We start from the raw sequence: 12,722 nt of genomic DNA, 5'->3' as shown, positions 1-12,722 counted from the left end.
AAAAAAGGGAAAAGGGAGTACTTACCAATCCAACGGAATCGGCACAGCACCCAACCACGCCCCGACCGCGGTGCCCAACGCTCCTCCCCAAACGGTATCCATCGGTCGCTCCAACGCCCAGACCTGTCGCCAGATGTGGCCGTCGACGCCGTGGACGTATACCAGCGGCAGGACACACAGCAGGGCCATGTGCGCCGCGCAGAGGAAAGTATGCGGGAGGTGTGTCGTGAAGGGGGCGCCGAAGAGGATGAGGAGGATAGCGAGGACGGGGGCGCCGAGGAGAGCGGTAAGGAGAAGAGAGAGAAACGAAGCCTATTCTCAGTCAACCAAATCGATGCCGGCATATGATAAAGGAGGAAGAAGGGGTGTTTACGGTGAGCTTGCTGATTATCGCGCCCATCCCGCTCGATGGCGACGACTGCCCCTGCTTCCGACGGTGTGGTTTAATCGCTGCTCTTGTTGCCACCGCCGATGGAGACGCAGAAGAAGCCGTTGAAGAGGGTGTCGCCTTCTTCGTTGTTTCCGCGTCGTCACCATGTCGCTGAGGACTGCTGCCGGCCGGCGGCAAACAAACTACCAAATACGCAACCTGCAACCCCGCGGCAACGGGGACATCGTTCGCCAGCGTCGCGACGGGGTCCGCAACAAGCGACCGAAACCGCAGCGCGAACCATGCGAGGAGCAGCGCCGGATGGACGTGTGCATACGTCTGCGCGGCGGGGGTCGGGAGGATTGTGACGGGAGGTGTTTCCGTCGGAGGGGGTGGTTTCGTTGCGGTTGTTGTTGTTGATGGTGCAGCCGCAGCAGCGGCAGCGGCGACTGAGGAGGTCATTGCGGCGAGAATCGTTGGTTTAGACGCATCAATTGCGTCGCCAAGTTTGCGGTGCTGTTATCGTGTTGTTGAAAGTCGGAGAGTCGGGAAGTCGGAAGCTGGAGTCTGAGCTGTTTGCTTGGTTTGAATTGGTGCCTGAGGCAGAAAGGGTTCTCTCATCCAGCGCCTTTTACTCGCACAGCGGATGTTCCGTACTTGCATGAGAACCGAACGTTGAGTCTTGTCCCAGTCGTTATTATCAGACTACAACCGGTGTAGACACCTAGATACAAGCCCGAATGAATGAACTGCCTGCTCGATAATGCATTCCCATAAACCGTCATAAACCGACCCATACAGCGAATAAAACACAAGAAAAAGAAAACAAACTATGTACGAGAACCACGAAAGTTGGGTATATTGTGTAAAGAAAAGGAAAAAAAAAGATCACGACGCTGATCGAAGAAATGAAGCCTCCCGGGACCATGGCTCTGCATCGTCCGATCCCGACGCCGTACGGGTCTCCCTGCGCGACGACCCGGCCTGCAGGCGTCGGTGGCGCGAAGAATCCTGGTACTCGTCCGACTCCGGACTGGGGATCGGATAGAGCGTGCCCGGTGGCGAGACGGGGTAGTAACCTCCCGCCGACTGCTGCGCCTGCCGTAGGCTGCGAATTTCGTCCTGCAGCAGATGAATCTGGCTCTCGAGCGCCTTGCGCGCTGTCTGCTCTCGCCGGATCAGCGTCACCAGCGCGCTGTACTGTTCGATCGAGATGCCGTGCAGGTTCGACGTGGAGGATGATGGCCCCATCTGCCAGGGAGGTTGTTGCTGTTGTTGCTGTTGTTGTTGTTGCGAGTAGGGAGAGTTCATGTTTGGTCGTAGCGTGGCCATGCTCACGGGCCGTTCGTCACATGATGCCGCGTCGCTTTGGGAAGAAGCCTCACTGAAAGCGGACGACGGCTCCAGCATCAGACTCGGCAACGGCGGCTGGTTTTCTGGATGTTTGCCCTTGGCCGGTGTTCGGGTTCCCGACGGCGTCGGCCGCGGGAAGTCGTCATTGATCGTGCCTTGGATCCGGGCGATGGCCAGTTCCAGGTCCATCAATTTCACTTCCAGTGTCGTTAGCCGCTCCTCAACTGTGGCATCGGGATCTGTTAATGCCCCGACTAGATTCTCGAGGTGGAATGGCCGGCCCTCCGGCTCCATGGCTTGGGGAAGGTTCGAGTCGTCAGATTCGGGTGGTGGCTTGTCATCTGATGGCGATGACGACGATGGCGATGATGATGTTGATGTTGCCGTCGCCGTGGTTTGTTGCCCACCGGTGTCTGGCCCAGACCAAGTAGTTGTCGGCGACCGCTCCGCCTCTTCGATGACCTCGGATTGCCACTTTTTGACATCGCCGTTCGGACGGCTCCACTGGATCGGAGACATGCGGTGTTGGCGGGTCATGTCGTGCAATGCATCCGCGCTGCGGGACCGTCGGTGCGCACTCAAGCTCGGTGGGGAGCTCACTTCCTCATGACTACGAGTGTCTTCGATGTCCTCGGCGCTAACCTCGCTCAAGGTCCGCTCCGTGGTTGCGGAAAGTGGTGAGACGGCCGACATTACCGTATCTCGTGCATCACCATCATCCGACAGAATCAGACTGGGCAGCGTTGCTCTTCGTCGGATGGTTCGATGTTGCTGTACAGGGATCCGAGTTTCTTGAACACTGCGTGTGCCGCGGCGCTCTGACGACGCCGATGATGGGCGACTGACCGATGCGGGTCGCCGGTGATCTCCGACCGACGGTGAGCTCCTGAATTGGGCATGATGGTCCGGCGGCGATGAGGCGGCTCTCTTTTCTGGGTCAATGTCATTTTCCAATTCCCCACGGCCGCCTTCCTCCAAAATGCTCTTCCTCCTTCGACCAAAGATTTTCCGCATGACCGTCTTCAGGGTGCTCTCTCGGCGTCGGTGAAAGGCAGATTCATGCGACATGTAGGATGAAACGGAGTTTTGCGGTTGGTGGGAATAGAATCCGCGGTATGGGGACTTGGCTGGCGACACCAATGCCGGGGAATGTGCATCCCGCGGTCGACGAACTGGCAACGCGGTGATCGCTGGCTCCTCCCCCATCGTGGCCTGGGGCCCGGCCGCGTTTGATCGAAGGTCGAGGTCGTCGACAATCGGCGATTGGATCCGCACATCGTTCTGGATCGCATGGGCCATCTTGAAAGATTCTGTCTCGGCTCACGAATCATTCAAGAAATCCAACGAAAGGGAGACAATTCAACACGTTCGATCTCGAGATAAGGAAAAAGGAGCGTTGGCAAAGGATCGTCTCATCAAATCTGGAATCCGTCGCCGTCCCTGTCGATGGCGACGAATGTTCAGGCCAAGAATGTATCCAAAAAGGCGTAGACTATGCAACCGGAGTTGAATTCCATGTTTTTTTCCCCCCTCTTTCTGTAGATTCCAAATCAGTGGGGAAGCGGTCGTTGAGCCCGTTCGATTGAGGGTTGAAAACGACTGCGAAGGGCAATCAATCAAACAAAAAGAGAGGCGTGAGTAAAAACCCAACTGGTAACGACTGAACAAAATGGGTAGAAACGAAGGACAAGAGTTACCGCCGCCGAAGAAGAATAATCAACAACATGGGCATGGCATGCGGCGGATGATACCAGAACAGCTGGCACCGCTTGGCTAAGGCTAGAGCCCTAAAGGGGGGGGGGGGGGGGGGAACAAAGGCAGAGAAGGGCCAAAGGAACCCGAAGGCCTGACTCCCGGAATTAACAGCGAGAACACGACAAAGTATCTGCCGCAAGGGGATCAACGGCACTCAGGGAATGGGTAGGTTCACAGACTTTACGCCAAACTGAAGCTAAAAGCCGAGCTAACGCACTAGTGGAGGCTTCGCCAGCGAATGCGGCGGCCCGTCGAGCTCCAGCCGGCGAACCCCCAGCGCTGTTTAGGCTATGTGTCAGAGGCTCAAACTTTGCGAGGCCCGTGTTTGATCGTGTGGTTGACTTGAATAAAATTAGTATGGCGCAGGGGGGGATGATCAATTCCGCTCCATTGACAAGGAATGTTGATCCGAGAGCATGCTTTCAGGCTGTGCTTGATCAACTTTCAACAATTTGAATTTCAGAGGACGGAGTACTCGTACGGTACTCGTCTGTAGGTACCAGGAACCGTATCCCCACCGGGGAATTTCCCCTTTCCCCTCTCCGCCTTTTTGATGCGACGATTTTTATATTTGATTGATGGAGAATGGTCACTGAATGGCCAGGCATTAATTTCGCCCATCTGAAACGGCGCCATCACTGTCCCATCGTGCACGTTGGCCCAAAGGCCAAGAGGCCAAGGCCGAGGAATTTTTCTGCTGATGCCACCGACTGAGATCAGGACCATTCTGGCGAAGGCTGAGGCTATTGAAATTTGAAATAGGTTATGATATCTCTTGGCCAGACAATGTGATCTGGTGATAGTGGCCGCTTTCTTCTATCCCTCTCTCGGCTACGTGTACGATGTATCGGTCCAGACATAATCTATCACCGACAGCTCCAGATTCAACTGTGCCGCCGTCGAAAAATTCCAGAACGGTTTTACCATGCGGGTCATTGGATCCTTGGTCTTTCGACAGGGATTTTGTTGATAAAGCAATGATAGGCAAAAGAGCACTGTCCAAGTTCTGTTAGCCTGTAGGCTCGGATTTCGGAAAGCTGAAACGCCCTGACTTCAAACGAGCACCGGAAGCGGGAGTTCAAAAGCCCCGGCAGCTAGCGTCCATCATCAATGCATAATTCCGGAGGGTACCACGTTTGCAAGAATACAGTAACCGAGGAGAGGACAATGTACTCGTACTGGCCTTCTCGTATAGCGTACAGCTCTTTGTCTGATAACTACTAGTTGCTAGAGCCTACTTGTCCGATTTTGGATTCCACGTTGGATTGACTGATGTTCGAACACACAAGAGCATTGATCTTATCACCTTCGCAAAACGAACGTGGAACAACTATTAATTAGAGTCGCATCGATCCGCTTGCACCATCGAGCACCAATCTAGATCTGTAATTCACGAGATCTGCTACGGTGGTAGATAACGCATAACAATACTTATCTGATCAACTGTCATGTTGGCTCGAGCGGTGATGCCCACGGATAAGGCTGCCATTAAAATCCTCCAGGAAGCGCACCACAATGCATGCGGAGACAGGTCAGATCGCCGAGTCCCGCTGATCCCTGTCGCGGGGCATCGGTCATCTCATGGATTCCGTACGGAGCACCTAGCCGTCTGACGCCGAGGCCCAGACTCGGTTCCAGCTTGACATTGGCGGCCGGCGGCATTGAGCGAGAACACCGTGACACATTGTGACACACTGCCGCTCAGCTATGGAGCCTATCTGTCTAGGTGAACTCGCTCACATCGGGATAACGCAGGTCGGCGTGCTCCTCAAGAAAGGCCATCCAGTGTTTCAGGAATTCGCTGCCCCTACGCACATTGTTAGATGATGTAAATGCAGGTACCAGGCTTCTATTCGGCCACGTACTTGCTGATGGTTTCAGAATCGCCGCATACGCAGAGGTGCCTCTTCGGGCGCGTCATGGCCACTATATGCCCTACGTCAGTGAATGTAGTTGCTAGGAACAGCTAAAGGAGGGGCTCACCGTTCAATCGCCGCTTCTCCGCGAGGAACCCGACCTCGTGCTGCGGGTTGCTGCGGACTAAGCTGACCACAACCGCCTCCTTCTCTCGACCCTGGAAGCCATCCACACTGCCAAGCTCGATACCCGGGTACTTGCCCTTAAGCGACTGCGAAAGGAGCGCCAACTGCGCATTGTACGGCGTAATCACCGCGATGTCCTCCGGCCGGACGCCAGCTTCCACAAGGTTGTCCACATGGCGGATCACCACAGCAGCTTCCATCTCGTTGCTCTTGCTCTCGCCAAGGAGGCTCTCCTTCTTGGCAATATCTTCCTCCTCAGCCCGTTCTGGAAAGTCCCCTCCTTGCGTATCATAAAATACCAGGGGTTCCCTCGTGTCATCGGTGTCGGCCACATCATACGGCAGCCCTGTGAGAAGCCGCTCTTTAACCCCATCGGCAGCGATAAGCTTGGATTCGTACAGTTCATCTGATGGGAATCTCATGATCTTTTCATGCATGCGATACTGCGTAGTAAGCATTCGCTTGATTGATGGACCGTGTAATGAGAGCAGTCTGTCAAACATGGTCGTTTCGAGAGTGATGCCGCTCAAAGTTGGCGCCTGGCCGTCCGCCGCTGCAGAGCCCTCGGCTTTGAGATTTCTTGACATGATTGTTGGAGGCAGCTGCAGGTGATCGCCAGCAAGAACCGCTCTTGACGCAGTCAACAACGGTACCCAGCATTGGGCTTCCAATGCCTGGCTGGCCTCGTCAATGATCACGACATCAAACTTCTGATTCCTCAGCTGGTGGCCTCCCGCCCCATGCAGTGTGGCAAGCACCACCTTGCTCCCCGTGACCAAATTGTCGACACATCGTGCCTCGCGGTCCCTGTACTCCTTCCGGAGTTCTTTTAAATCCGAGTATATCTCACGACGCTCCCGGCCGTTCCGCGTCTTGCGGATGCTGGCCTGCTTCTCGTCGATCTCCTTCCGAACATCCCTGACGATTTCGGCGGCCTCCGAGGTCTGCGTGAGCACTTCCAAGGAGTGATCTAGCACGGAGTGCAACAAACGAGCTGGGTGGCCGACTCTTACGATAGGAATCTGATGCGGAGCCAATCTCTCGACAATGTTGTCCACAGAGACATTAGATGACCCGCATACCAGTATCCGCATATTTCGGCGAATCATTTGCAGAATCAGTTCGATCAAGGTATGTGTCTTGCCCGTTCCAGGAGGGCCATGGATGAGGGCAATCTCTCTCGATGCAAGTGCAAACCGGATGGCCTCTTTTTGGGAGTCGTTTAAAGTGGGATCGATGAAATCAATTTGCCCGACAGAGTCGTAATCCGGCGAGGAAGGAGTTGTATGGCCAAATAGGACCCTCATGAAATGCGTGTGCTCAGACTCGGGCATTTTCTCCATCCTTTCCATGGTCTGCTTCATGCTATGTTCGTCAGCATGCTGTATACTTAACTCACATCAAAACATACTCACCGTCTGTATGTGACATCGTTGGCAATCTTTACACTTCAATCCTAAACAATCAGCAATCTTCTTCCCCTGAGCCGCCAATATACGAACAAGAAGCAAGTCGGCAAGAGGACTTACAGCCACAACTTCTTCCCCCACAGCATGTCGACCATTTCTTCATCTGCTTTCGAAAGTCCCCCACCACCACTCTGCCCAAAGGCCACAGACAGCATCTTTTCCGATGCCTTGGTAACAACGCCTTCCACACCAACAGGCCCTTTCCCACGATCCTTGTCTTTATTCTCCTTCCCAGCCTTTCTACCCGACCCCGATACGATTTCCATCACTTTTACCACATCCCCCACGCGGATACCATGCGCACCCAACTGTGGCCCCCCTTCATTACTCTCAGAAGTGTTAGCCGTGGCCGGATCCGCGCAAAAGTCTCCCACGACTCTGCCACCCATCCCTGTCCGACATTGGTCCAGGATAATCCCCGTCAATGCGTAACCCGTTGCTTGCAGCGTTCGGCGGGTCGAGGGTGAGACCGTGACTGCGGCGCTCGTCGCCAGCGAGGAGGAGAGCTTCTCGGCTTCATGTTCTTGGAGGAGCAGCGCTTGCTGGGTCTGCGCAAACTGCGGAATTGAGATTGCGGTGGAAGGCATGATTTACCACATCGGAAAACATGAACGCTCTGTCTCGACCATGCAAAACAAACATCATAATTCCTTGCACCTGCAGAACGATTCCCCTCCTGTTTCTCCCCGCATTCGTTTCCTCGGATCGTAGGCTAAACTTGATTCAGAGGGTTACGTACTTGCCTAATTTGTGCTAGTGAGCTGTCGTTCCCAATCCACCCCTCATTGTCTCCTTGTCCGTGGCTCCGGGCTCATAGACTCCATGTTCATAAGCTCATGCAGGAGAGCCTGCGTATTGGTAAGTTGGGCCAATGCATATTACTCGCACTCGGAATGATACAATTGTACAGAACCTCCAGGAAAGGGATCTGATCGTCGATGTGCATGGTTGATTAAATCCCGCCTTCTAAACTGGCAAAAAAATCGAATAGTATACAGTAGCAACATGCAGACAGTAGGGTATCATCATGACTCTGATTTAATATCAGACTCGTTTTCTCTCTTTCCATCCACCTCGATGGTAATCGATTCCTCGCGTTTCTTCTTTTGGACGAGGGCTTTTATCTCGCCCTTGCAGAGCCCGGTGCCTGCCAGGTCACACTCCCCACAGCGGCGCCCGACGGGCAAGCACACCGTCTGACCCAATCCAACGAGTAACTTGTTAATCTCATGCCATTTGTCTCGGGGCAACCAAGACTCGAGAGCCGCCCTAGTCTCTTCGGGGTTCTTGGTGCGGTGCCAGCCCCAGAGATTGGTGATGCGGTGGACATGCACATCTACACCAATACCCTCATGTTTGCCCCATGCAGAGCTCATACAGAGGTAAGCCATCTTGGGACCAACTCCGGGAAGCTTCATCAACTCCTCTGCCGAGGACGGGATATCGGAGTTGTACTTGTCTCGGAGAATCTCGGCAACCTGCTTGATGTATTTCGTCTTGTTGTTGTGGAAGCCGACCGCTCGGATGAGCTCGTTAAGCCGAGAATGAGAGACAGCCAGGATGTTCTCCAGATTAAGTGTACTTTCCCTTGGTTCATCTGGTGGCGATTTAGATTCATCTTCCGTCTTCACCTCCGGAGCCGGGTCGCCCAGTTCCGTGTGCAATCGCTGCATTGCGACCGCGGTCACAGTGTCCTTTGTTTGCGACGACAACATTAGCGCAATCAGAGTCTGAAATCTCTGATCTCGGGGCGAAGATGTCTTCCAGTGCAGCTCTGCGCATCCCATCGTGTCGACGGGCGCTGTCGGATTATTTTCTCGCATCTTCTTCACAATGTTGTACATGGTTTCCCAATTCGATGGTGGTTCGACCTGTACGGTTCCATCTTTGGCAGTAATCTTTCGCATTGGTTGTCGACGGCTCTTTGATGCATTCGGCTTGATGACTTTAGTCTCCTGTTCCACAACTTTTCGAGTAGCCCTGGCGGTAGGCCTATGATTGGTATCTGCGCCATTGGCGGACCTGCGTTTCTTTGTAGGCGGCTCTAGAATGTCTTCAATGTCTTCTGTTTTTGCTGAGGACAAGGAGGAGGAATCATCTTCTGAGAGTTCTGTGTTGGAAATCGTACTTGTACCCGCCCCTGAGCTGCACGTCTCCGAGTGGGCAAAGCTTTCTAGGGCGCCTCTGGCAGAAGAGCTGCGCGTCTGACGTCTTGATAACGACAGAGCTTGAACAACCTTTGCCGTGTCCTTCGACAATTTCGAGGTTCTCATGCTGATTGTTTACTGCAATCACTTTGCAGGTCAAAAAGTTCGGTCATGGACAACTGCGCGCGGGATTCACGTGATTCATGCGGAGAACGACCCACGCGGTGAATGTGCCATGCGGATCAATTAATTCACCTCGGCTTCGGCCATCTGTTAGCATCGCAAGCTTGACTTTCTGCAGCTGATAATTTAAATCCGAACATCGCAGAGTCTTGCTCCAAGTTTTCCAGTACCTCACGTGCGCTGCAGAAGATCCAGCACGATCTACGGAGTACGGCACGAGAAAAACAATGTCCAAGTCAACAACACAACGCCTCCTCAAAGAGCTCAAGGAGTACGCGAACGAGCCAAATGAAGCCCTACTACATCTTGGTCCGGTCAGCGATGACGACCTATTTCATTGGGAGGCTGTTTTGAAGGGTGTCAAGGGCACTCCTTATGAAGGTCAGTCCAAACCAGCCACAAGTCTCGTGTTTCGAGATATCATAAAGGCATATTACGGCAACACGTAATCTACTAGCATGCAGCTCTGACAAAGTTCGGTAAACACTAGGAGGTCTATGGCAACTACGCATCGAAATCCCGCCAAACTACCCTCTGGCACCGCCCAAGATCCGTTTCCAAACACGCATCTCCCATCCGAATATCTCGTTTACCACGGGGGAGATCTGTCTGACGCTGTTGACCTCGGAACACTGGAGCCCGGTGTACACGATATCCACGACACTGTCAGCGATCCATCAGTTGCTGACGGACCCTCGGCCGGACTCGCCGCTGAATGTAGATGTTGCCGCTCTGCTTCGCGAAGGTGATATCGCAGGGTGGGAGAGTCTCGTGCGATACTGGACGGAGGAGGAACGATGGCAAGGGCCAGGGAATGCAAAGTTGCCTTCCCGGTGATGCCTGACGACGCCATGGCTTTCCAATATCAGTCTATCAGGCTTGATTTCTTGGAATATTGTTATGTGATGACGATACCTAATGATTAGCAGATACATTCGTGGAGTATAGGGTTCATTTGTTGATTTGATATTGTACGGAGTATGGAACATGAACTATTCGTTTCTCATTATTCGATCTTGGATTATGTAGGCATCACTTCATTACTGGATATAGCCTCCTATGAAACAAAACACACCGGGTGTCTAGTTCAGTGGTTTGTACATGATCTTGTACATGCAAGGAAACATAACGCTGGACCAAACACAACACGGGGATATCAGATCAAAGCAAGCGTTGCAGCGCCGCTCAGCAGGGTCAGGATGCCAAGCGACAGCACGCCAGTCAGACCCGAAGCATGATCCTCCTGCAGAGATGGCTCTCCGGGGCCGTTAGAGCCCGATCCGGAACCAGTTTCCTCGGGGAAGATGGTGGTCACCGAGGTGATGGTGCCAACCGAGCCATCGGCGGACGTAGTCTCGAACGTCGTAGTCGACGTCGTGGGCCTGGGCCGCGCCGAGCTGGACGAAGAGCTGGTCGAAGTCACGGACTCAGACGAGGACGCTCCCGAGGATGAGCTGTCACTGGTCTCCGGTGGATTGGACGAGCTGGTCGAGCTGCTGGAAGTCGAAGTCGTGGAAGTGGTCGTCGTAGAGCTGGTAGATGTCGTCTCGGTCGTCTCGGTCGTCTCGGTCGTCTCGGTCGTGTCCGTGCTAGGCACGTCGGTGTCGCTGCTGCTCGATGTGGTCGGCACACTTGGAGTAGTCGTCGCAGGCGGCGTCGTGTTCTCGGATCCAGAGGTTTCGCCGCCTCCTTCCGTTTCGTTTTGGCGTTTGACTAGGATTCTGTGGACGGCCTTGTCTTCTGGAAATTCGTATACATGAGGTCCGCGGGCCGGAACCACGGACGAGGCAACCAGCGTGCTGGTTGCCAGCAGCGACAGAAGCAGAGTCTTGACTGCAACGACCATGTTGCCGATGATTCTCGCAGTGATCAAGGGAAATCACAGAGCAGTTTCGATGACTTGTCTTTGCGTGGCACAGGCCGGTTTATAAAAGACGCGCAGCACCTGAGCTTTTTGAAGGCACCAATTGGGCGGGTCGGATCCCAACAGCTGTGAATCAGAGATCAGATCACAGTGGGGTTTCGCGGAATGCTGCTCGTTTTCAACCCTAAAATATCTCGGCCTACGTAGCTAAAGGTTCGACCTATTGACTAGCCTTGCCCAGCTGCAGCAACCGAAACCTGGAGAAGGACGATCTTTTTTTTGTCCGTTGCGGTGATTCACAAGCTACCACCTTGCCAGTCTTACCAGGACCTCGGGCAGACCGTCCAGGAGCAAGGGCCAAGTTCAAACGGTTCTCAGCGTCGGTATTTGTCATTCTGATTCGCCATGTTTTACGACTGGTGGAGAGGATAGAAATAGAAGTGCCTGACGGGAGAGCTTACGTTTGACATTTGCGCCTGGGATATTAACCTCCTCGCGCAAAGAGCATAACAACTGGCTTAACCTCATTAAAGTTAATTCTCTCCAATCCTTTCGTGGTCGCAGAGAAAAAAAATATTCGACTCTTCTTCGGCCGTCCCATTCTGGGCGTCTCACCTGCTGTCACCTGTCTCACTCCGCCGTGGCGGATTCCCGGCACAAGTGGCTGTGCACCGTGGATCAATTTGCCATCATTTCCACGGAATATGTCGGCAGCGCGGGCCAACGCGGAAGTTCCCGCACCAAGCCACAGTCCGCTGACTCAGCAATCCCAAGCCCACGAGGAAAACGAGGAAAACCGAGTTAACGAACAGGCGTGAATTCCGGAGAGTACTAGTTTTCTCAAACATATTGCGACTTCCAAATGGCTTTGAGATTCTGAATTGGGAGCGAGTTCCTGTTTTGTGCGGAGGGTTTCCTTCGGGATCGGCGATGGCCAAAAAAAAAAAAAAAAAAAAAATTTTAACTTGGTAGGATGGGCACAGAGTAGCATCCTGGAAAAGGACGGCCTGTCTCCGGGACACAACCGACTTACTAAGTACTCGTACTAGGTTCCGATAGGGAAGGGAATCTACCAATGCTGTTTCGGAGACGGAGTCGATGTTCTTGAATGAGTTTCGGCGCGAGCATATGCGATTGTCTCTGTTTAGTGATCGGCATGAGAATGATCCCATCTGTCATCCTAAACTCCGATCAGAGTTGCGTCGGCAGTCCGTTGGGTGGTTCCATCGGTACCTTATTGATGCTTCGACTAATTCTACTAACACTGAGATCTTCACAACGGGTCTCTGCTTTTGATCGAATGGTGGTATGATCTTCAAATCGGTGATACTCCAGGCCCAATGGCTTCGAGGGACTTGTCTCGGGAATCATCCCGCAAATAGTATTGAACGGCAATCTCTTTGCTGTGATCGCTTGTACCTGAGAACTGGGTTTGCGCTTGTTTCAGAAGCACCACCACCACCATCATTTATTTGAGCTCAGTCATTTCATTGAGCGCTGGCTTTCCTCGATAAATAAGATGCGAACAACGCTCACCGT

At 53.4% G+C, this 12,722-nt stretch overlaps 6 protein-coding genes across 6 annotated transcripts in view; 1 reads left to right on the top strand and 5 right to left on the bottom strand.

Moving 5' to 3' along the window:
* Positions 1-832, bottom strand: part of VTN49DRAFT_2332 (uncharacterized protein) — a gene marked incomplete at both ends in the record, with an annotated part of 1,673 nt that extends 841 nt beyond the window's left edge. The window contains 2 exons of the mRNA XM_069410046.1: positions 26-312; positions 374-832. Of these exons, the coding sequence (XP_069268890.1) occupies positions 26-312; positions 374-832 (746 nt within the window). The remainder of the gene's footprint in view (positions 1-25; positions 313-373) is intronic.
* A 426-nt stretch (positions 833-1,258) lies between these two features.
* On the bottom strand, positions 1,259-3,022 carry VTN49DRAFT_2331 (uncharacterized protein; the record flags this gene model as incomplete). Its single annotated transcript, XM_069410045.1, has 1 exon — positions 1,259-3,022. One exon carries the CDS (start codon positions 3,020-3,022, stop codon positions 1,259-1,261), a length of 1,764 nt encoding a protein of 587 aa, XP_069268889.1.
* A 2,178-nt stretch (positions 3,023-5,200) lies between these two features.
* Positions 5,201-7,576, bottom strand: VTN49DRAFT_2330 (uncharacterized protein; the record flags this gene model as incomplete). Its single annotated transcript, XM_069410044.1, has 5 exons — positions 5,201-5,285; positions 5,344-5,404; positions 5,462-6,885; positions 6,936-6,968; positions 7,050-7,576. 5 exons carry the CDS (start codon positions 7,574-7,576, stop codon positions 5,201-5,203), a joined length of 2,130 nt encoding a protein of 709 aa, XP_069268888.1.
* A 438-nt stretch (positions 7,577-8,014) lies between these two features.
* On the bottom strand, positions 8,015-9,262 carry VTN49DRAFT_2329 (uncharacterized protein; the record flags this gene model as incomplete). The annotated part of the gene is made up of 1 exon (XM_069410042.1): positions 8,015-9,262. One exon carries the CDS (start codon positions 9,260-9,262, stop codon positions 8,015-8,017), a length of 1,248 nt encoding a protein of 415 aa, XP_069268887.1.
* A 284-nt stretch (positions 9,263-9,546) lies between these two features.
* Positions 9,547-10,156, top strand: VTN49DRAFT_2328 (uncharacterized protein; the record flags this gene model as incomplete). Its single annotated transcript, XM_069410041.1, has 2 exons — positions 9,547-9,700; positions 9,810-10,156. The coding sequence occupies 2 exons, from the start codon at positions 9,547-9,549 to the stop codon at positions 10,154-10,156; spliced, it is 501 nt and encodes a 166-aa protein (XP_069268886.1).
* A 319-nt stretch (positions 10,157-10,475) lies between these two features.
* Positions 10,476-11,165, bottom strand: VTN49DRAFT_2327 (uncharacterized protein; the record flags this gene model as incomplete). The annotated part of the gene is made up of 1 exon (XM_069410040.1): positions 10,476-11,165. The coding sequence occupies one exon, from the start codon at positions 11,163-11,165 to the stop codon at positions 10,476-10,478; it is 690 nt and encodes a 229-aa protein (XP_069268885.1).
* Positions 11,166-12,722: the final 1,557 nt, after the last annotated feature.

This window comes from Thermomyces lanuginosus (genome assembly GCF_041956635.1).
Source record: "Thermomyces lanuginosus strain ATCC 200065 unplaced genomic scaffold VTN49scaffold_27, whole genome shotgun sequence".
In the NCBI taxonomy this organism is placed as follows: Eukaryota; Fungi; Ascomycota; class Eurotiomycetes; order Eurotiales; family Trichocomaceae; genus Thermomyces; species Thermomyces lanuginosus.
The sequence above is the reverse complement of the archived record's forward strand: the minus strand, read 5'-3'. Positions and strand labels throughout refer to the sequence as shown.